The 21,525-nt window shown below is 43.8% G+C and overlaps 2 protein-coding genes across 7 annotated transcripts in view; one reads left to right on the top strand and one right to left on the bottom strand.

Annotated features, from left to right (window-relative positions):
- Window positions 1-580: 580 nt before the first annotated feature.
- On the top strand, window positions 581-4,254 carry srsf2a (serine and arginine rich splicing factor 2a). Of its 6 annotated transcripts, none has more exons than XR_006152363.1 (5): window positions 581-1,119; window positions 1,543-1,850; window positions 2,420-2,527; window positions 3,117-3,200; window positions 3,796-4,254. XR_006152363.1 is itself a non-coding variant. In XM_012828734.3 (3 exons), exons 1-2 carry the CDS (start codon window positions 713-715, stop codon window positions 1,841-1,843), a joined length of 708 nt encoding a protein of 235 aa, XP_012684188.1. In that variant the 5' UTR covers window positions 582-712; the 3' UTR covers window positions 1,844-1,850; window positions 3,117-4,254. The 6 variants fall into 6 exon arrangements, 1 of the variants encoding a protein (XP_012684188.1); XR_006152362.1 differs by having other exon boundaries at window positions 2,420-2,560; XR_001162420.3 differs by having other exon boundaries at window positions 3,117-4,254.
- A 2,390-nt stretch (window positions 4,255-6,644) lies between these two features.
- LOC105901292 (corticotropin-releasing factor receptor 1-like) overlaps window positions 6,645-21,525 on the bottom strand; it is a 30,782-nt gene continuing 15,901 nt past the window's right edge. Inside the window, exons 6-14 of the mRNA XM_031567610.1 lie at window positions 18,368-18,474; window positions 13,274-13,394; window positions 12,237-12,390; window positions 10,719-10,779; window positions 9,873-9,945; window positions 9,680-9,765; window positions 8,785-8,920; window positions 8,611-8,652; window positions 6,645-8,378 (exon numbers count right to left, since the gene is read on the bottom strand). Of these exons, the coding sequence (XP_031423470.1) occupies window positions 8,238-8,378; window positions 8,611-8,652; window positions 8,785-8,920; window positions 9,680-9,765; window positions 9,873-9,945; window positions 10,719-10,779; window positions 12,237-12,390; window positions 13,274-13,394; window positions 18,368-18,474 (921 nt within the window). The 3' untranslated portion in view covers window positions 6,645-8,237. The remainder of the gene's footprint in view (window positions 8,379-8,610; window positions 8,653-8,784; window positions 8,921-9,679; window positions 9,766-9,872; window positions 9,946-10,718; window positions 10,780-12,236; window positions 12,391-13,273; window positions 13,395-18,367; window positions 18,475-21,525) is intronic.

The raw sequence follows: 21,525 nt of genomic DNA, 5'->3' as shown, positions 1-21,525 counted from the left end.
TTGAGCCTTATGCCGTAAACCGTTTGTGTCTGAGCATGCGCAATGTGAGGGACTACGATCCCCCAAAGGACTACCATCGTGTAGCGACAGACGGCTGCCCTGGTTGAGTCTAGGTTGGGTCGCGCGCGCTATACGTCCAACTGGACAGCGATGCGCTTTGGGGTCGCGCGCTAGGTCCATACAGATAGCACTGCGCTGCCCTGTCCTGTTGAGTCGCAAAATACGTCTAGCTGGATAGGTGGTGTCGTGTATAGAATTGTTTGGCCTCCCATACAAACTGTTCGGCCAAAGACACGAAATTGTTTGCCAAATCACCAAGTTAAATTGTTCGAAGCAAATGGCAATACTTGATTACTTTGGATAACACAGAAAGCCCAAGTAGAGAGTGATTTTAGAGTTATGACCTACAACTGAAAAAAATGCATGTAGCACAAATAACATTTACAAATGTATTTTAGAGCGGGACACAATTTTGTCTCAGCTGGAAAGGAGATTCTAATAGAAAGTTGAAGTGAGATTTCCTGTATCGCCGGTAGGGGCAGCAGGGAGCGATATACCTGAAATGTCCAACCCCGGAAGCGCCGCCATTTTACGTTAAACCGCGAAGCGTGTCTGCTAGGTTGGTTGCATGCGAGGAGACCGGAACAGATTCAACACTTCAGTTCGTTAAGTTTAATTTTTCATTTGATTGTTTTTTGTTTTCTTTGACAAAATGAGTTACGGTCGGCCGCCACCCGACGTGGAGGGCATGACTTCACTCAAAGTTGACAATTTGACATACCGCACATCTCCAGAAACGCTGAGGCGCGTTTTCGAAAAGTATGGGCGAGTGGGAGACGTGTATATTCCTCGTGATAGGTACACAAAAGAGAGCCGCGGGTTTGCCTTCGTTCGATTTATGGACAAACGGGATGCAGAGGACGCGATGGACGCTATGGATGGAGCCTTGCTAGATGGGCGCGAATTGCGAGTGCAAATGGCACGTTACGGGCGCCCACCAGACTCCCATTATGGGCGCCGAGGGGGGCCCCCGTCGAGAAGATATGGTGGTAGTGGTGGTGGGGGTGGAGGAGGAGGTGGTGGTGGTGGTGGAGGTGGTTATGGACGCAGAAGCCGGAGGTGAGCCCTAATGTTAATCTTATGAAAGCCATACAAATCCAGTTGGTTCTACGTTTGTAGATATAATTTGTCAGTTTCTTGAACAAATAATTCCGTCACAGCGAGGAACCTAGCTAGCGAGCTGGTTGGCTAATGGTGGCTTGTTAGGCCTAGTAACGTTCGCATTAGCCCACCGTAGGCCATTTTGCTGTTGTGTCGAGGCTAATGACCTAGCTAGCGAGCTAACTAGCTAAGTTCAGTTTTCTGTACCTAGTGTACATTATATGCACAACTATGATGATTGATTGATTTGATTTTGAAGTTGGTCACATTGTGCAAACCGTTTGTCAGTATGAATGGTTACTTAGTATCTGTAACCGCTGGTGAAAGTGTTTCTTTACTACACGGCCCGTGTTTGCTAATTTGCTGCATGATTGTATTCAGCCATAGCCCACGCCGCCGAAGAAGGGGAAGCCGTTCAAGGAGCAGGAGTCGGTCCCGCAGTCGTAGCCGGTCCCGCTACAGCCGCTCAAGGTCCAGGTCCTACTCGCGCTCCCGGTCCAGGTCCAAGACTCGCACGCCGCGAAGGAGCAAGTCCAAGTCGGCATCCAGATCTCGCTCCCGGTCAAAGTCCAAGTCCCGCTCCAGAAGCCGCACTCCAGCCTCCAACAAAGGCTCCAAGTCGAGGTCAAGATCGAGAAGCCGACCCAAGTCTCCTGAAGACAACGAAACGGCACCGTCCTGAGGAAAAGGTAGGCTCAAACATTGGCGACGTTATGTGACCAACTGTTTTGTGCTAACACTTCAACAGCCTGGTCGTATTTTTTTCAGAGTGATCTCCTTTCACCGTTCAGAGTGACAACATTAAATCTAACTAGGGGTTGGATCACCCAAAGGTTTTCCTATATCAACCACGTTGAAACCCCAAAATAAGTAATTTAAGAATTGGCATCCAAGGTAACAGTGGAAGACCTGAAGCCCCAGCAGGTTCCATTTCACACAGGTATGCCTCTGTGCTTCAGTGAAATAAAAACAAACTGAAAGCATAATAAAAGGCATTTTTGGCGCTTGTGTGGGGGGGGATGTGCATGAGTGTGAGTGAACTGGGAAGTACAGTGTGTGTGAGTGAGAGAATGATGGTGCAATGGTGTGTTTTTGAGTGGTGTGTGTGTCTTGAGGTGTGCTGATGTTATGAAATGAGAGCATGTATTTTGGGTTGGGGAGTTCTCGCCGGAGTAAGTATGTGTATGATACACACTTTTTTTGGTTATTTTTCTTTGGGTGGAACCCCTCATCTAAATGTGGAATTCTTTCCCCAAAGCTGCTGGTTCCTGTTTGCATAAGAGGAGTATGGGGTGCAGGTTGAGCAGTTAGTGTGAGAGCCGGCCATTGGGGCACCCTGCTGTGATTGGCGGTTGCTAAGGAGCAGGTCGGTGTCTATGAGTGTTGAGGTGGTTTTGAGGTACGTTTGCAGGACAATGGACTCGACCCCCCTCTCTCCCCCTGACGTCATCACCCTCCCAGTCACTTGACAATGTTTATGGTTGCCAAGACAACGGCCGGAAAACCAAAAAAAAAAGCAGGTTTGAGTTTCACAAAGGTGTTCTTAGTAAAGGATGCTGCATGTGGTGGATTGCAGACATTAGAAGCTTTGGAAGCTGCCCACCATCTATTAATACCCAGAATATGTAGCATCCTGAAGCATTTTATGAAATGTAACAAATGTATTGTTTTAAACATCTTATTTCCCCCCCTTTATGAAATGCCTTTGTGAAACTCGCCTTATCTCCAAGGTTTGTTGGCTCCTCTGCTAAAGGTTTTATTTCTGAATCTTAAACAGACGAGCAGTCTCTCTGCTCTGCAATAAAACTGTCTTTTGGTAAGTTCTTAATGTGTACAAGCCAAAGACACTCCTCACCATCTATTTTGGAAATAGGTAAAGACATGTTTTGGAAGTTAACAGGTCATTTAAGACTGCGTCATGTCACTCACACTCTTTATCTCTTCTTACTTTTCAGCTAATCGAAATATGGTTGAGGACATCCCAATGACGTGAGCAGTCCGCCAGGGTACTTTCGCCGGTCTGGACACCAGAATAAAAGGTTATTGCTACTTGGGTCTACATGGTTTTTAAGCAAAGTTTTGTTTATCTTGTTGCTTTTCAGTGTCCCTACAGACTTCCTCCTGTATTGCATCTGTGTCTGTTGTAACTGATGCGAATGATTATTTTCTTTTTTTAGCTAAGGCCGTGTTGGCTAACCATTTTTTGTTTGTTTTACCTGACCCTTTGTATAGCTGATTTTCACATTAAAACATGATTGAGTCAATAAAGGAGCATTTTTAAAGTTCACACTATTTACCCTTTTTTTACCAGTTTAACAGGGGGAGGAAAAAAAGCATTTAGGCAAATGTTGTAGTAAATATAATTTTCATCTTTGCAGATGTAACTAACTTGGATAAAGTTAGACTATTTGAGTCAACCAGTCTTACTCTGCGCAATTAATGTTTATTTGTCAGCGAGTAGGTGGGGCGAGACTTATAACTCATTAACGTAAACATCATGCAAGGTCCTTTTTTTTTTTTGCACACAGAAAATGAATGCTCCCATCTGTATGGATTTCTCTGCTGTTTGTTGTCATGCTTCTGCACCAGTGCCCTGACTCTAATGTTCTCTCTTGTGTATCTTTTGTGCACTAGGCGCAGTTGCGCTGCAGTTGAGTTTTGCTGGTTAGCTGTTAAAGGTGGCGTGTTGCCGTGCAGAGTGCTTGGCTGTTTCCAGTATTCTCCTGGTTGCTCCAGTGTAACGCCCGTTAACGCCAGTGATTTGACGTTTTTTAAGGCACACACTTTGGCTACAGCTGGTCGTCCCTGTGGTTTTGTTTTCTGTAAAATGGTATACCGACATCCCTGACGTTTAAAAATAAAATAAAAAAACTCCCATTCCTCTCCTCTTTTTACCCCCCAACCTCCACCCCTCTGAACTCTCCTCCCCTTCCTCAAATACTAGAGCGTGTCTAGCCAGATTAATCCCCAGATAACATGAGCTCCAACCATCTTGTATCATGACTTAATTAATGTACTTGCATTTGTGAACCATAGGCCTACATATTGTAGTTGTAACCGCTAAAATGAATGCTATTAAATTGTTTTGGTGTACATGTTCTTGTGCTAGTCCTTTCTTCCCTCCAGGGGTCAGTATCGGAGAACATTGTATAACCACATGGAGCGGTAAAGATCTCAGTGGAGATACTTGATATTTCTAAAGCTTTTATTAATCTGCCCATTTCACAAGCACCTAAACATAACATCACTACAGTATGGTGTTAGAATAGTTTGAACATTATCAAATAAAATGTCAGGCAATTCACAAATTTCACATGACTTGCAAATGTATTTTCTGGTACACAGTTAAGTGGCACGCGATTCACAAATGTAAACACGGTTACTTTTTTTTTTTTTAGACTAAAACGTGTAATTGCAAACCGCTGGCCATTTGTGAATATCGCTGCAAATATCGGTTCCTATTTTTAAACCTGCTGCTGGGTAATTCAGTGTCAACGTAATCCATCCAAATGGGTTCACTTTGCTTTTAAAACCAAGCCGCTGGATAAATTGGACCAATAATGCTGGGTTAGCCGACTACAGAGATGGGTTTATTCCACACAGTAACTTCAAACCCTATGTTAGTTCATGTTAAAAAACAATTCTTCATCTGTACAAACTAAACATTTTCATTAAAGTATGTTGAATGTCACATCCTACAAGCTCAATGTATATGCTAATGTAGCATAGTATATGGCGTTTAACTAGTTTAATGTTCGCTGTTCGACGCTAATAATTCTCAAACATTAGCTAACGTTCCCTGTCAACTAAATTAGCCAGCAAGCTGCGACAGTATCAATCATCATTCAATAATTTCACATGTCTGTGCTGGATTTTAAAAGGTTAAAAGTAGATGTATTTGTTTGTGCATGTTAAACTGCTAGACAAGATGGAAGAATAATTATATTTTTTCTTGTTACAGCTCAGATAATGAAATAATTGAGTTAAAACAAAGTCACCCAGCGGTTCGAAGGTCTCAGACCTTTGGACCTCACCCCAACTTCATACCTCGTGTTATCAGTTGTATACACTGCACGCTGTGCAGATAAGAAATGTGGTCATATTCAGTCATACCCTCACATTTACCTTCATGTGATTGGCTGAAATTGTAAAATACATCTGATAGGCTGCAGAGAAGGTCCATTTGGAAAAAATGCATTTGTGAATCAAGCCCAATCAGGAAAGTCAAAAATCCACAAATAAATGCAGGGATGTTCACAAATGCAGTTTGTAAATGCACATGTGTTAGTCTGTAAATAAATGTATATGCCTTTACATTTGGGAATGGCATGACATTTATATGTGAATCAGGAAATACATTTGTGAATCGCATAACATTTATTTGTGGATTTTGAAGCTATTCTAACTCCATATAGCTGTGTTGATAAGTCTTGTTGGGTTTTATTGTTAAAAAAAAATCTGTTATTTACAGAGGATACTTCACCTATCTCTCCCCCCCCCCCCCCCCCCCCATTTAGCACACTAAATGATCTGTATTTTATATAAAACACATGCTGAAGATGACAAAAACTAGTAGGCCTGTTCCATCCATTTAAGCCCTGCAGATATTATACAGCAACCACAGCTGCTACAAGCTGTCACTGATGCTGCTAGGGCACCACCCCCCAGTGTGATTACGTGTGAAAGTGTGGAGGTGTTTGAGGCCCTCTGACAGCCCCCATTCAAAAGCCATGGTGTATATCTCAATGTTGCGTCATGCAAAATGAATACGCTCCATATGTCTATGACATCGGTTTGTTTTGAGCTAAACATATTGGCTAACATAACCCTAACCCTAAACATATTGGCTAACATAACCCTAAACATATTGGCTAACATGACCCTAACCATATTGGCTAACATAACCCTAAACATATTGGCTAACATAACCCTAAACATATTGGCTAACATAACCTTAACCCTAAACATATTGGCTGACATAACCCTAATCCTAAACATACTGGCTGTCGTGTAAAACTGAAAGGCCCTATTCAGTTTCACATGAAATTCTGTAATATTTAAAACTGTAACTTGTTCATTTCAATGTTATTATATATATTATATAATATAAGTATTTTTATGTATATGTATATAGGTATTTTTCTATATGTATTCTGCGCTGACTACAAGGACTTGATTTTTGTAGACTTGCTACATAGTCAATCAAATCACTTACTTCCCCATATATTAATGCCTTTAGGTGGTAATAATCAGGCAATTGAAATAAGACACAATTTAATGTTTCTGTGAGTTGAAAAGGCTCTCCAGAACAGTGATAGTTTAATTCACCCAACTGATTTGGTTTGTTAAAACAAACATGGAAGTATCAAGGGTTGGAGGCCACCCATAAAAACTGTCAATTTCCTCAGTTAACTTATTTATCCCTTAGTAAATGGTTTTAATTTTTGCACATTACCGCTTTCATTAAATGACACACTCCTCACCAGGGTTCCCATATCATTGTAATGATGGTAACAAAAAATCAATTGATTACACAAACAATGAGACATGATCACCACAGCTGCAGAGACATGCTTCCAAAATGGTGTTTAAACCTGTAGGAAAATACCATCCTTTTTGTTTTGTTTTGGTTTGGTTTCAGTGTGTTTATTCTGTCCTGTACTCGTGCTTCAAGCACATCAAACCAACCAAGACAAGTCTTCCCTTTTTGGTTTTACTGGTTAAGTCATGCTGTACGAGCAGGCAGTTGTTTTGCAGTTTAGCCATTTTTGCAGTAGCCCAGAGTGCAGGCATTGATTTTAACTGGGGTGGGGGTGGGGGGGTGTTGAATTATCTCAAGTTAATTCCACCAGCACAGCAATGTCCAGAAGGCCACTCAAGTATGTCTCTAATCGTGCCCAAATCTGAAATCGAAACAAAAAATGCAAACACCGGCACCTCTACCGCATCGCTGGTCAGCAGGAAGTCTTACTGAAGCACTCAGCATCATGAGCACTCCAACACATCATCAGTCCTCCACCGCATCATGAGCTCTCCACCGCATCATGAGTCCTCCACCGCATCCTGAGCACTCCACCGCATCGGACTCCAACCACAGCACAGCCCGCTCCGGAGCCCAGCCCTGGCCCGTTCGTCTGTAAGCAGGCAGAGGCAGAGAAGGTGCAGGGAGGTCCAGTCGAGGGGTTTGGCAGTGGCCTTCGCTCCGGCCTTTTTCTTACCCAGACAGATCGATGGCTCGCTCTCCTGCTTCTGCCCAAAATAAATCCCTTCCTAGAGAGCAGCTAACTGTGAAAAGAACCACATTCCCCCTAGCGTTGATCTATGCGGGGTCAACCGTTGTCCCCCCACTTCTGACTGCTTTGATCTTGTCTTTATCCTCCCACTCTCTATTCCTTCTGTGTGTGAGTGCACATTTACTGAAAAGGGACTAGCCAAAGCAAGCAGAAATGCAAGTCAGGTTGAAGGCCTGTTTAGTCTCATGTTTCATAGAGTTGATCCCTTTCAGTCAAAGAGTCAGAGATGCTCTGCTCTTGCAGTCCGAATGCCCAGTCACGATGGCAGCAATTATGGTCTCAGGTGAGGGGGAGGAGGGAGACTGTAGAGGGACTGGTCCTTTCTGGAGTGGCACGCAGCGTGGTACTGCATGCTACAGAAGCTCACCGGCTCACTGGTTGCCCATGGTGATCACACTCCATCATGGAGGAGAGACAGTTGAGGAGGGGCCTCTAACAAGAGGTGACCCTTGACCCCTTAGAAGTGCCCCTGGGCCTATGTCATCTATACCCAGAGCGACCATGGCATGTCTGTCACTTACAATGGAAACTGGTATTGAAGGGGTGCGCACTAATGTGCACTGGTTCAACTGGTCTGTGCGGCGGCTGATTTGGTTCCTCTAGTTCCTGGACCAAAGGTTGAGCCGTTCACTTCTCCCTCTGCCATCAGTCTCATCCATCTCTTCAGTCTCCATTCTTTAACGTTCCATTGTCCCTCCTTTTTTCTTCTCTTCCATGCATTTATTCATTCGTTTTCTCTTCCTTTGTTTCCTTTTTTCTGTATGGAAAAGAGTCCACTGTGTCTCATACTGATGTTGACTGTTTGATGCTGTGGAAACTCGACCGTGTCGGGGACGTCGGGATGGACATCGCCCTGGCAACCCTTGTGCGGATGGAATGTTTATCTTGCCATCGGTGCCATCGTTTCCTGGCCGCAGAGCGCACCTGGGGAGATGATTAAATGATTAATCAATCAATCAATTAATCATGCAAGGACTATATTAATAACCGTGCTTACTAACACACCTGTGACTTGTGAAATTAAATTGATCAGAACTGTAGAACAATTAACAAACTATAAAAAGACATGATATTTCAGTACAGGGAATATTTCACATCTCAATACACTGAAGAAATGCGGTAACATGTACATGCAGTCATGCACAGTATTACCTACCTCACTGTTTAGGAAACAGTAAAACACAGATACAAAGAATCCCTGAAATACAAAAGAAAGGAGTTAATAACTAGCTAACAAACAGACTACTACCATATCTGCTTTCTATTTGTACAGCTCTCGCCCCCTTCTAGGCTGTTGGTGCTAGGTCTTTGCCTGAGCTAAGGCACACACCTGGAAGGACTCGAGGAAAGAGTTGAAGTAGATGAAGACGACCTGGGAGATCTCATCCTCTCCTGGGTTAACGAAGAACAGCATGTAGGTGATGCCCAGGAGAGGCAGGAGGACCAGAGTGGCTTTCACAGCCTTCCTATATGAGAGAGAGAGAGAAAGAGGGAGAGAGAAAGAGAAAGAGAGAAGGAGAGAGAGTGTGAGAGAGAGAGAGAGAGAGAGGGAGGGAGAGAGAGAGAGAGAGAGAGAGAAAAGGGAAAGTATGAGAGAGAACGAGTAATAACTTAATCTCTAGTCTTACGAGAAGGCTTTGGAAGATTATATCAGACTAGGTTATCTGAGGACTCCACATGGGCCATGAAGGAATCTCTTGTCTGATAACAGAGATTCTCTGTGGCAGTTTTCTATATGGGCCTTAACACTGTTAAAAAAAGAAGCTTACAGAGTTACTCTTAAGGGACCAGTTAGCACTATGTGGATTGTATAGTATGTGTGTGTGTGTGTTTTTGTGTGTTTTTGTGTGTGTGTGTGTGTGTGTGTGTGCGTGCATGTGCGTGCATGTGCGTGCCTGTGTGTGTGCGCGCGTGTGTGTGTGTGTGTGTGTGCGTGTGTGTGTGTGTGTATGTATGGTTGACCGGGTTAGAACAAGTATTCTTGGTATTCTTGACTGTGTTGTTGCATCTGTGGTTGGAACCATTGTTGTACTTACACTGATTCTCAAGACAGGGCTGTTTTACCTGTACTGAATAGTTACATCAATTCTTAACATCAAGATTAAGGCTGTTGCACCTGTACTGAATAGTTACATTAATTCTTAAGAGCAAGATTAAGATAGGGCTGTTGTAGGTGTACTGAGTGGTTACATCCATTCTTAAGATCAAGATTAAGTCTGTTGTACCTGTACTGAATGGTCTCAGAGGTGGTCGAGGCTCTGAGTTTGGTCATTAGAATCCTGACTATGTTGAAGAGAAAGACAAAGTTGATCTGAAAAAGAGAACCCCACATTCAAATGTGAGATCAAATCCAAAAAAATAATGTTTTTAAAGGATGTAGCACTTTGGTAGAGAGAGACTGTGTTGAGGTTCCCTCACCACTAGAACCAGTATCATGGGCCCCTGGTAGATGTAGTCCGTGTACACGCCTGCTCTCTTCCCAAACCAGCACCTGAGGAGGATACAGGGACAGAGAGCAGGAGTGTGTCTCAGTTCAGCCCAGAACAAGCACACTGCTCAGTTAACTCACCAGGGAATCAGCTATTTATTTAGGGCTGTCCAGTTAGCAAAAACAGTCCAGTCCACTGAAAAGATTTATAATTCCCTAGACATTTTAAATGTTAAATGCAGTGAGTATCAAATGTAACCCATGACGTAATGGTACAGCATTCCTGTGCATTCCTGTCCTTTTTAAAACACCTCCATGGTTAACACATGCACAAGTAAACATTAATCAACGCAGCAAAAGCCCCTAAGAAGACAGAATAAATAACCACTAAACTAAACAGCCATGCACAACTAGACAGCAAGCTTAACACTGACGGTTGTGTGTTTGTGTAAGAAAGACACAGTATGTGTGCTTGTTTATGAACGAGAGAGAGAGAGAGAGAGAGAGAGAGCGAGTTAGTGTGTCTGTGTGTGTGTTTGTGTGTAAAAAGACAGAGAGACTGTGTCTGTGTGTGCTGCAGTAAATGTGCGGAAAGACAGATTATGTCATAATTCTTAAAAACCTCATTAGGTGCATATTGAGCAGTCTCCCATTCAGACTGGGATCAATGCTTTATTGCCCTACAGGGAGAGGGGATTTGGTAAATGACCAATAATGAACTCCATCCATCTCTGTAATAAAATAGAACTGACTTGAAACCTTGATTACCTTTATGTCCTCAGGCAGACAAAGGTATGCACAGACCTAAACAAAATAAACAAAATAAATAAACTTACTTCTCATTATCATAATATAACTTGCCAATGGCCCAGGCAACGATGATGGGAAGAGGAATACCTGCGAAGAAAGAAATATTTACATTTCTCTCCTTAATTTACCCTTCAAAAACATACAAAACAAAGTTATTCATGACATAGAGATAAATGATGACACGTCTCTTTGTTATAACATTTAGCGCAATGTAACACATTAATGATCAATGTCTATCTCTGTACTAACATGTAATTACATACAGCCTAACCCTAGAATACAATTGTACCAATTGCTGCATTCCCAGCTGGCAGGTGGTGTGTTTGTCACTATGTTACACTGCAGTTAATAGTAGCATATAATAGCTTTACTGCAGTTAATAGTATATAATAGCAATAGCATATAATAGCAATAATAGCTTTACTGCAGTTAATAGTATATAATAGCAATAGCATATAATAGCAATAACAGCTTTACTGTAGTTAATAGTATATAATAGCAATAGCATATAATAGCAATAATAGCTTTACTGCAGTTAATAGTAATGTATGTAGTAAAAGTATGAGTGTTTCAGGTCAGCTCCCGTGTTCTGCACACAAAGTGTGCCTGGGAAGCCTGCAAAGCCCAGTAACAAGTGACAAACCACCCGTCATGATTTAGACGGCGTGCCTCTGGCGAGGATCTGTGGTGCGAGGGCTGTTACGGATGATGATGGTGGTGATGATAGATATATCGGTTTCTCTCAGCCGAATAAAAACACCAGAGAACAAAAAACTGCATTGGGACTGAAAGTGCGAGAGCGTAAGCTGCAGATGACTCAGAGTTCTCCCAAGGACCAGCCGTTTAGAGCGCACGGGCCCGCTCCAGAACATTCTTCTGGAGAGGACTTCTCGGGTCTCTGAGGTGCGTGGAATTCAGCATTCAGGACCAATCCAAACACAGACCCAGTGTGACGCCCACACAAAAAAACACAGAACCCGTCCAGTGTGACTCTGACACAAAAACACACAGAACCGTCCAGAGTGATTCTGACACAAAAACACAGAACTCGTCCAGAGTGACTCCCACACAAAAACACACAGAACCCGTCCAGAGTGACTCTGACACAAACACACAGACCCGTCCAGAGTGGCTGACACAAAAACACAGAACCCGTCCAGTGTGAATAGAGCAAAGGTTGGCCAGAAAGACACCCGATGGGAAAATAGATCATAGCAGACAACAATGTCGGTCATACACATGGACAACAAACCACCCCCAACATAAACAAGCCAAAGAGACTCTTTTACACATTACAATGTGTTCTATGCATATGTTCATACAGTAATGTATCCTTTTGTGCCATTGGCAAGATATTATTCTCAACTAAATGTTTGTGTTCTCCCTCTATATTCTATTTCATTTCTACTGTAATCCATTCTATTGCATTGCATCGGCTTAAGTATTCCATTCTATTATACTCTATTCCATTCTATATTCTATTCTATGTGGTCCTTTTCTATTCTATTCATATATGTCATATTCCCCAGTAGTGCAGTGCTCACCCCAGCCGATGCAGATGAACATCCACTTCCTGAGTTTGTCGGTGGAGTAGGTGAGCACGATGGCCGTGTGCAGGTAGCAGCCCTCTCCAAACATCCAGAAGAAGTTGGTGACGTGGAAGTAGTTATACACAGCTGTGACCATGCGACACCACAGCTGCAGCGGAGAGAGGAGAGGGGGGAAAGGCAGTGCTTTTGTATACACAAATCAATTGCATTGTCAGTTAGTGCCTTATCTGTTGGTTTGGGTCATACGAGGGCTCTGCCAATAGTTCTGTTTACTGGACATTGATAAGAACTGAATGTGATACTTAAGGGAACCCGCTTTATGTATTTACAGCAGTCGTGGCTTGAAACTAAGTTTAAGTAAGTGATACTTAGTGAACTACAAAAAGTGACTGTTAAGTAAACTAGCTTCATGTTTTTACAACAGTCATGGCTTGAAACTACCATAAATGATAGTTAAGTAAACTAATGTAAGTGATACTTAGGTAAACTACCATAAGTGATAGTGAAGCAAACTAATGTAAGTGATTTGATAGTAAACTAGCTTTATGTATTTACAGCAGTCATGGCTCTCGTGACACATTATTACATCATACACAGCTGTGACCACCCGACACCACAGCTGCAGAGGACAGAGGAGAAATACAGACTCTCTGCACAGGCAGTGCGTTTGTATACCAGAACTCAACTGCTTGTCAGTTAGCGTCTCATCTGTTGGTCTGTGCGTTTGTATACCAGAACTCAACTGCTCGTCAGTTAGCGTCTCATCTGTGGGTCTGTGCGTTTGTATACCAGAACTCAACTGCATGTCAGTTAGCGTCTCATCTGTTGGTCTGTGCGTTTGTATACCAGAACTCAACTGCATGTCAGTTAGCGTCTCATCTGTTGGTCTGTGCGTTTGTATACCAGAACTCAACTGCATGTTAGTTAGCGTCTCATCTCCTGCTTCAGCTACTACACTGAGGGGAAGATGGAGGCTCCTTTGACTGATGCGTCTGGCAGCATGTAGCAAGAGATAGCAGCACTGCACTCACCACATTGCTGGCATGGACCTCTGGGTTCATGGTGAGCTGCACAATGAACCAGGTGGCGTTCCTGAGGATGAACGCTGCGATGAGATTCCAGTGGATGATGTTCCTCAAACAACGGATACTCCTGAGAGAGAGAGGGATGTAGAGAGAGGGAAGGAAAGAAAGAGAGTGAGAAGAAGATAGAGTGAGAGACAATGTGAGAGAGCCAGGTAGAGAGACAGAGATAGGAACAGGTAGAGAAAGAAAGACAGAGGGAGGTAGTGTAAGAGAGAAACATAAAAAGAGAGAGAGAGAGAGATGGAGGAAGGGAGGGAGGAAGAGAGACAGTGAGGGACAAAGAGGAGACAGTGATGTCAATAGAATAGAAGAGTAAGGATATGATTCAGACAGACACGGAAAAGAAGAGGAGACAGTGATGTCAATAGAATTGAAAAGTAAGGATATGATTCACACAGACACGGAAAAGAAGAGGAGGCCGCTCAGGAGAGACCAGCCATGTTTTCTGATGTGTTTTGAATTATGTTTTCCTCCCTGCCAATAATAGGCACAGTTGATATTTTAATGGTGGAATGTGGGCTTGTTTAACATGCCGTTAACGTCACCTTGGCCCAGCATCAGTGAACAGAGCACGCTCATTCAAACCCCAGAACGACCATTCTCACAACAAACCACCATAAACGCTGCAGCCTTTGCCCCGGCTACGCTCACGCACAGGAAATGTGAAACAACGCAGGGTTCTTGCCCGAGCCCCATTAACAACTACAGTAGCCACCTCAGTGCCTCTCGGTTGGCACGGAAACAAAAGGACGGCTGTTGTTGTGGTGAGTGAGTAGGATGCAGGTAGCCTCGTGAACGCCTGTAATTATTATGGGATGACTTTCAGTTTCCAGACTGTGGAGCCAGCACATGAACTAATCTCAAATCAGAGAGAGAGAGAGAGAGAGAGAGAGAGAGAGAGGAAGAGAAAGAGAGGGTCAGATGAAGAGAATAAAAGTGAATAAGCTGGACAGAAAGAAGGAGATTTGTATTGACTGTTGTACAAATGTGTCCTGCCAAAAAAGCTTATTTTAAATTAAATTAAGACAGATCAAGACCCAGAGAAAGCCATGGAATGGGAGAGAAAGTATCTTTGACAGATACCAAGAAATAAACACAAAAAAAACCTAGCTAGAGATAACGAGTAAGCTCTGAAGCCGATTGGCCAAAAGAACTGGGTCATTAAAGGCCGTGTGTTTGTTCATGTGTTACAGAGGTGTATTTGGACAGCTGTAATCTGTGATGGTGTAAACACACACACACACACACACCCACACACACACACACACACACACACACACACACACACACACTGCGGGATCAGACCCGCTCTGACTGAGAGCGCCTGCACTGCCAACACGGCGTACCAGGCTGCCCCAGAGGCACACATGGGGGCCATAGTCAGCGTAACACACACGCATATCATAGCCAAATGGTCCCGGCAGGGGACAGTATTTAACAGCGCACACACATTTTCTGGTTAAGTAGTCCAGGGGGGCGTCTTTATTCAGCATAAAATGTGTACACACACACACACACACACATATTTCCTTACCTAAACTCTCCCTAGGGTGGCGTCTGTATTCAGCATAATACGTGTATGCACGCACACACACACACACACACACACACACACACACACACACACACACACACACACACACACACACACACACACACACACACACACACACACACACACACACACACACACACACACACACACACACACACACATATTTCCTTACTTAAACTCTCCCTAAGGCGTAGCTGCATTTGGGCCTGGATCTGCTTTCTGAACAATTCTGAACATTCAAACTTAAGATTTCCAAAACTCTCCCTCCCCTCTTTCCCTTTCTCTCTCTCTCTTCCCCTCTCTCTCTATCCCTTTATCCCTCTCCTCCCTCTCTCTCTCTCACTCTTCCCCTCTCTCTCTCTATCTCTCTATCCCTTTATCCCTCTCCTCCCTCTCTCTCTCACTCTTCCCCTCTCTCTCTCTATCTCTCTATCCCTTTATCCCTCTCCTCCCTCTCTCTCTCTTTCCCTCTCTCTCTCTCTCTCTCTCTCTTCCCCTCTCTATCCCTTTATCCCTCTCCTCCCTCTTTCTCTGAACATCTCCTCACCTCCTCCTCTACCTCTATTCCTATCTCTCTTATCTCTTTTCATTTCTTCCTCCTGATTTAAGTCTCTCCGCCCCATGTTAGTGTCTTCCTCTCTCTCTATCTCTCTCTCTCTCTCTCTCTTTCTCTCTTTCTCTCTCTCCCTGAATCTCTCCCTCCCCCCTCTCTCCCCCTTTCTCTTTTCCAAGTCACTCTGCTTCACTGAAGGTGTCTCTTTCTCCACCTAACCCCTCTCTGTTCATCTCCATCAATGGTGTTGGTTTTCATAGGCAGTTTTTTCTTCATGACATTCCAAGGCACCCATTTTCAGTGGCCAGGTTTTTTGACTGTGTTAAGGCCTGGAGGCCTGTGCATGTTGAAAGGAAGGGTGGTAGAAGTCATGGTCTTGAGGAGCCTCTCTCTCTCTCTCTTCTTCCTCCCCTCACTCCCCAGCCAGCTCTCGCCATCCCCTGCTCTGGACGGACTTCCTGTCCTTCCCAGGGCTGAGAGATTAAGACTGAGAGGTGTTTGACATATCTATGGTTTTGACATATCTATTGGCAGGTGGATGACTGGGGAGTCTCTAGCTATGCGTGCGTCAGTCTCAGGACAGGAAAAATTCTGGTGTGTTAGGGGAGCTTTGGTGACGGTTGGGGTGGAGGAGGATTTGATGGTTAAGATATCAGTGGCCATGGCCTGTGGGAGCATCACTGATATGGAATGTTTTTATTTGACTTCATGTATTAAAGGATTTTTAAAATGCTCTCTCCGCGTCTCTCTTTTTCCATATTTGTCTGCTGTGACTCCGGATATCACTTTCCTCCGAGGCTGTCCCAGTTCACCCCACCCTCTCTATCCACATCTCTCTCTCTCCCTTCATCTTTCTCCCTCCATCTCTCTCTCTCTTTCCTTCTCTTTCTCATCTCTCTCTTTCTCATCTCTCTCTCTCTCTCTCTCTTTATCTGTCTCTCTCACACACGTCTCTTTCTCTTTTCCTTTCTCTTAGTCTCTCTCCTTTTTCTCTGTCTCTTTCCTTACATTTCTCTCTCTCTCCCTCTCTCTTTCTCCTTCTCCCTCTCCCTCTCTCTCTCTCTTTCTCTCTGTGTGTGGATGTCCACTCAACTCTGAGGCTGTCCCCTGTCAGTGCAGCATTAACAAGCTCATTACCCCTCCTGCTGTGTGCTCCTACCCTACCCTGCTCTGCCCTGCTCCTCTCCTCTCTTCTCCTCTCCTCTCCTCTCCTCTCTTCTCTTCTCTTCTCCTCTCCTCTCCTCTCCTCTCCTCTCCTCTCCTCTCCCCTCCCTTCCTCTCGTCTCCTCTCCTCTCCTCTCCTCTCCCCTCCCGTCCTCTCCTCTCCTCTCCTCTCCCCTCCCTTCCTCTCCTCTCCTCTCCTCTCCTCTTCTCTCCTCTCCTCTCTTCTCCTCTCCCCTCTTCTCCCCTCCCTTCCTCTCCTCTCCTCTCTTGTCCTGTACTCTCCTCCCCTCTCCTCTCCTCTCCTCTCCTCTCCTCTCCCCTCCTCTCCTGTCCTATCCTCTCCTCTCCCCTCCCCTCCTCTCCTCTCCTTTCCTCACTCCTCTCCTCTCCTTTCCTCACTCCTCTTCTCACTTCTCTCCTCTCCCCTCCCCTCCTCTCCTCTCCTCTCCTCTCCTCTCCTCTCCTCTCCTCTGTACTGTACTGTGCTCCAGGGATTTACAGCTTTACTGTTTCATCCTGTCTTATTAGTTATTACCCTTAAACACTACACATTTGCATGAGGCATGTCCCAATTTGTGTGTGTGAGCGTGCATATGTTTGTGTGTCTGTGTGTGAGGGAGCAAACGCGTGTTTGTGTGTGTGTGTGTGTGTGAGCATGCATATGTATGTGTGTGTGTGTGTGTCCGAGAGAAAGAGAGTGTGTGTGTTTGTGTGAGTGTGTGTCTGAGCATGTGTGTGCGTGTGTTTTTGTGAAAGAGAGAGAGAATGTGTGTGTGTGTGTGTGTGTGCATGTATTTGGGTGAGTGTGCACGTGTGCGTCTGTGTCCTTGGTTATTAAGCTGCTCAGTATGTGGTTTCAGTTGTTTACAATCCTATTACTGTGTGACATGGAAAAGAAGCAGAAGTGAAAATAAACTCCTTGTGCTGACAAGACATTCTCTTTCCCTCTATGATCTTGGAGTTAATATTAGACCCGTAGCTGGAGGAGAGCCTTCTCCATGTGCGCTTCTTTATGGTCGAAATGGTCTTTAGAATTGAGTTCTATTTATACATTTGAGTCTGAGTGTAGATTGAACACACATAGTATATTCTGCAACATATAGTCACACACACACAGGAAGAGAGAGAGAGCGAGAGACTCAAATGGATATATGCAAACTTTTAAACACAAAAACTTGCATAGACATGAATGCAGTCATGCCATCTTGACATTAGTTTCCAAATACAAAGACTCTTACAGCCACAGTCTGGCTAAAGGAACCTTTCACACACACACACACTCTCTCTCACACACACACACACACACACACACACAGTGATTTGGATTTACTGTATTTTCCACACACTCGGCTCCAGGCTGTAGGTGACAAAAGGCCTTTAAGACTGCAAAGTGGAATACTTTGGAACGAGTTCAATTTAATTTCCGGAACGTTCATCATCAATAACTGCTTTTAAGAAAATGAATTAGTCTCACCTTTTCAATGATGCTTTTCCCAGCAATGAGAATTCATCATTTGTATTATTTTGGCCATGGCTTTACATTGCCTCTAAATATGTCTTTTCCCCTTTGGCTGGCTGAGTTACCATTCTGTTTTTAAAGGCCTTGAAATAATGTGTCATAATAAGTATTATCCTTTCACAGTGCTTGAGGGTCCACATGACTTATGCATACCCAGACACACACACACACACACACACACACACACACACACACACACACACACACACACACACACACACATTGACCTGTGACCCTTTGATCTCTTACCTTAGGCACAGGAAGAGAGTGAAGGCTAGGAGCAGAGCGAGCAGGGAGAGGCAGTGGCCCAGGTAGTTTATGATCACCGCTATCTGGTAGTGCAGCTTACTCTTCCTCTGTGGGACAGGGCACACACGCACACACACACACACACACACACACACACACACACGCAGATTACACAAAACTGACTCCTTCACCACCAACTGTTAAGCTTCATTATCAATTAATTCATTAATTCATTAACTCGTTGCATGAAACCACATCGAACCGAAACTATATGTGTCCAAAGTACACAGTGGTGTGTATTGGTATATTTTTGTTGTGTTACAAAACACTAACGATTCTAAAGGAAGTTTGAAAACATTCTTTACAACCTTTATTTACAATGTTCTTTTGCATGACAAAAAAAAAATGAGAGTCATAGTATGTACAGGAATATTAGTAGACACTGTCTTTTCTTCTACCTTCAGAAGAGCATTATTGCATAGAACAATTTGGAATAACAGCAAAATCCTACATACTCCACCTTTAAATAGAACTCTCTCTTTAGTGCTCCCTCCACAGGCTTGTCATGGTCATCTCATGAACATGATAGAACACACGTTAGCGTCAGTCGCGACAGCTCTTAATCACGCCACAAATTATCCCAACCTGTCAGGACATATTTATCAGCACTGTTAACACTTGCTGCTGCAGCACGCTAACGCAGCTCGCCGCCACATGCTAACAGGCAAATGAGCCTAAAAATATAGCTGCCGGACCCTCCAGCCAATAACCTTCACCTGACGGCCAAAACAACCGCACCAGGCAACACACACAGGCTTAGAGTGCTTGACGTGTGTGATATATAGCACATAACTCACTGTATGGGCTGTGCTAACGGCCAATGATATCTCTCACATGATGTTTATGACAGCTGTCAGTCACTTGTCAGAGTGGGGTTTTAACTGCAAGACATTGCCCTTAAATAAAGCCATCCTTATTAGCCTTGGTTTATGAAGATGAGTATAGTGCGTGGTTACTGCATAACTATACTGCCTGAGGTTTCAGGAAGTGCAGAAATGTAAATAAGGAAATGAAGGAGACTCAGGGGCACATGTGGTTTACCTTCAAGCAGAACATTTTGCATACTGAATGTACCGCTGGGGGGTAGCCTAAATGAATTCAGCTCGTCAACCAAGCATTAACAAGATCCATCTGACATTGCAGTGTTTTTGACATTGCAGTTTTGCACCAGATATTATGAAATAATATGATTTAGTTCACTATAAAATAAAAATTTAAATACATAAAATTAAATAATATGAAAATACATTTCATAAAATGGTGGTTATTTGATTCTGGGTTTTTTTAATTGTGTTTTTCCCCAAAGTCCAACTCTTACGAGCCCTTACTTTTTTTCCAGATTTTTTCTGACTATTTGTCTTATCTGTCTCTGCAAAAAATAACAGCGAGCCAGGCTTGACCTCAGCTGGGTTAGGGTCAGGCTTGACCTCAGCTGGTTGCTTGAGAGTTAAACTGACTAGATGACATCCAGGAAAGGGCTTATTAGAAGTGGAGGAAATCACTAAAGGGATGAGACTAGAGATCTGCTGATTACTCTCTCTCTTTTCTCTGCTTCAGCTTCAGCTAGCAAGGTCATTCACTGGCATCACATGGCGGCATTTTCATTTATGATAATGTTATCGTAGCACGCAAAGACGTTTTTGTATCTACTAGAATCAATCCACTTCCCTACATTCCACCACATCACACCACAGTGGAAATATGACAACAATATTGCATTCCTTCCCCGTTGACACATAGGGCCCTGATTTATTTGACGTGCAACTGGCAACGAGCAAAGGAACTCATCTTAAACGAATAGCTCTTCTGTTGTTATCTTTTAAAACACATGACCTTCCATCGCTTCAAAAAAGTAAAGTGTAAATCCCTTAAAATTCTGCATAATGTTTGATAAGCCTCTTATACACTAGGACAACTGAAACCCCTTTGTAAACTGTTATTAAGTAGATGTGTGAGGCCTGAGGGATAATGAAGTGGCTGGATAGCACATACCAAAAGGATTAAAGGGAAATGAAAAGAGCATGTCTCATAAAAATTAAGAGCCTCTTAAAACACCTCAAAGGTGTTAGATGGTAGGGTGTATTTTAAAGTGTTTCTCAGTGTATTTGTACGTATGCACTCACACACCCACACACACGCACACACACCCACACACACGCACAAAGGTGTGTCTGTTCTGTTTGTTCCCCCATTAGTAAGACCTTTGTTTATTTGATAACAAAATAAGTGAGAGTCCCAGTAATATGATGGGGGCCTTGTATGGTGTACGCACACACACACACACACACACACACACACACAGACACATTGTTGTTGTCTCTTAAGCAGCAATGAGTTATAAAATGTGTGTTTGTGCATGTCCGTGTATAAGCGTGTGTGTGTGTGTAATTCTGTGTAAATGCATGCCAAGCCCACTGACAAAGATGAGATATTATTTCTGCCTCGGACTGGATCGAATCAGATCAGGTCAGACATCATCAGATTAAAATGGCCAGGTCACCCAGCGAAGACCGCCTTGGCTGTGGCAATGCTGTGGGTGAGCACACACACACACACACACACACACACACACACACACACACACACACATGGCCAGCCATCCAGTCCAATCGGTTCTCACCCGCTGACCACCCCTGAGAAACAGTCGGGTCAAACAAGGGCCACCCAACCCACTACTAGTTTTACACGTGTGTGCTTCTAACACACACACACACACACACAAGCACACACACACACACACACACACACACACACACACACATACACACACACACACACACACACACTTGATTATTGTTATTTGGAGTGACTACTGCTGATTAAAATACCAACGCAGCATCCAGATATTAACAAAGGCCTGCTATGCTACAGGCTACACACGCTACACATATTGTGCAGATGAATGACCACATCCACACTGTGCACATAACACACATAAACACATATAAGGGCAGCGGTGACACCGCCCTCGCCAGATCAGAGGCTACTGATGATCGCTGACACCGAACAATACCAAGAAAGTGCTTTAGAGTCTTTCCTTTTTTTGTCCAGCAATTTGCAAGCCTATAACACAGAGTATTATGAACAAACACACACAC

This window comes from Clupea harengus, chromosome 1 (assembly GCF_900700415.2).
Source record: "Clupea harengus chromosome 1, Ch_v2.0.2, whole genome shotgun sequence".
In the NCBI taxonomy this organism is placed as follows: domain Eukaryota; kingdom Metazoa; phylum Chordata; class Actinopteri; order Clupeiformes; family Clupeidae; genus Clupea; species Clupea harengus.
Note: the sequence above shows the minus strand (reverse complement) of the source record. Positions and strands in the feature narration are given on the sequence as shown.

Bases quoted from the DNA above. Each gene is read 5' to 3' on its own strand.
- srsf2a (XM_012828734.3), top strand. From the start codon at position 713: ATGAGTTACGGTCGGCCGCCACCCGACGTGGAGGGCATGACTTCACTC. The intron at 1,120-1,542 runs GTGAGCCCTAAT...GATTGTATTCAG, and splicing joins TATGGACGCAGAAGCCGGAG to CCATAGCCCACGCCGCCGAA.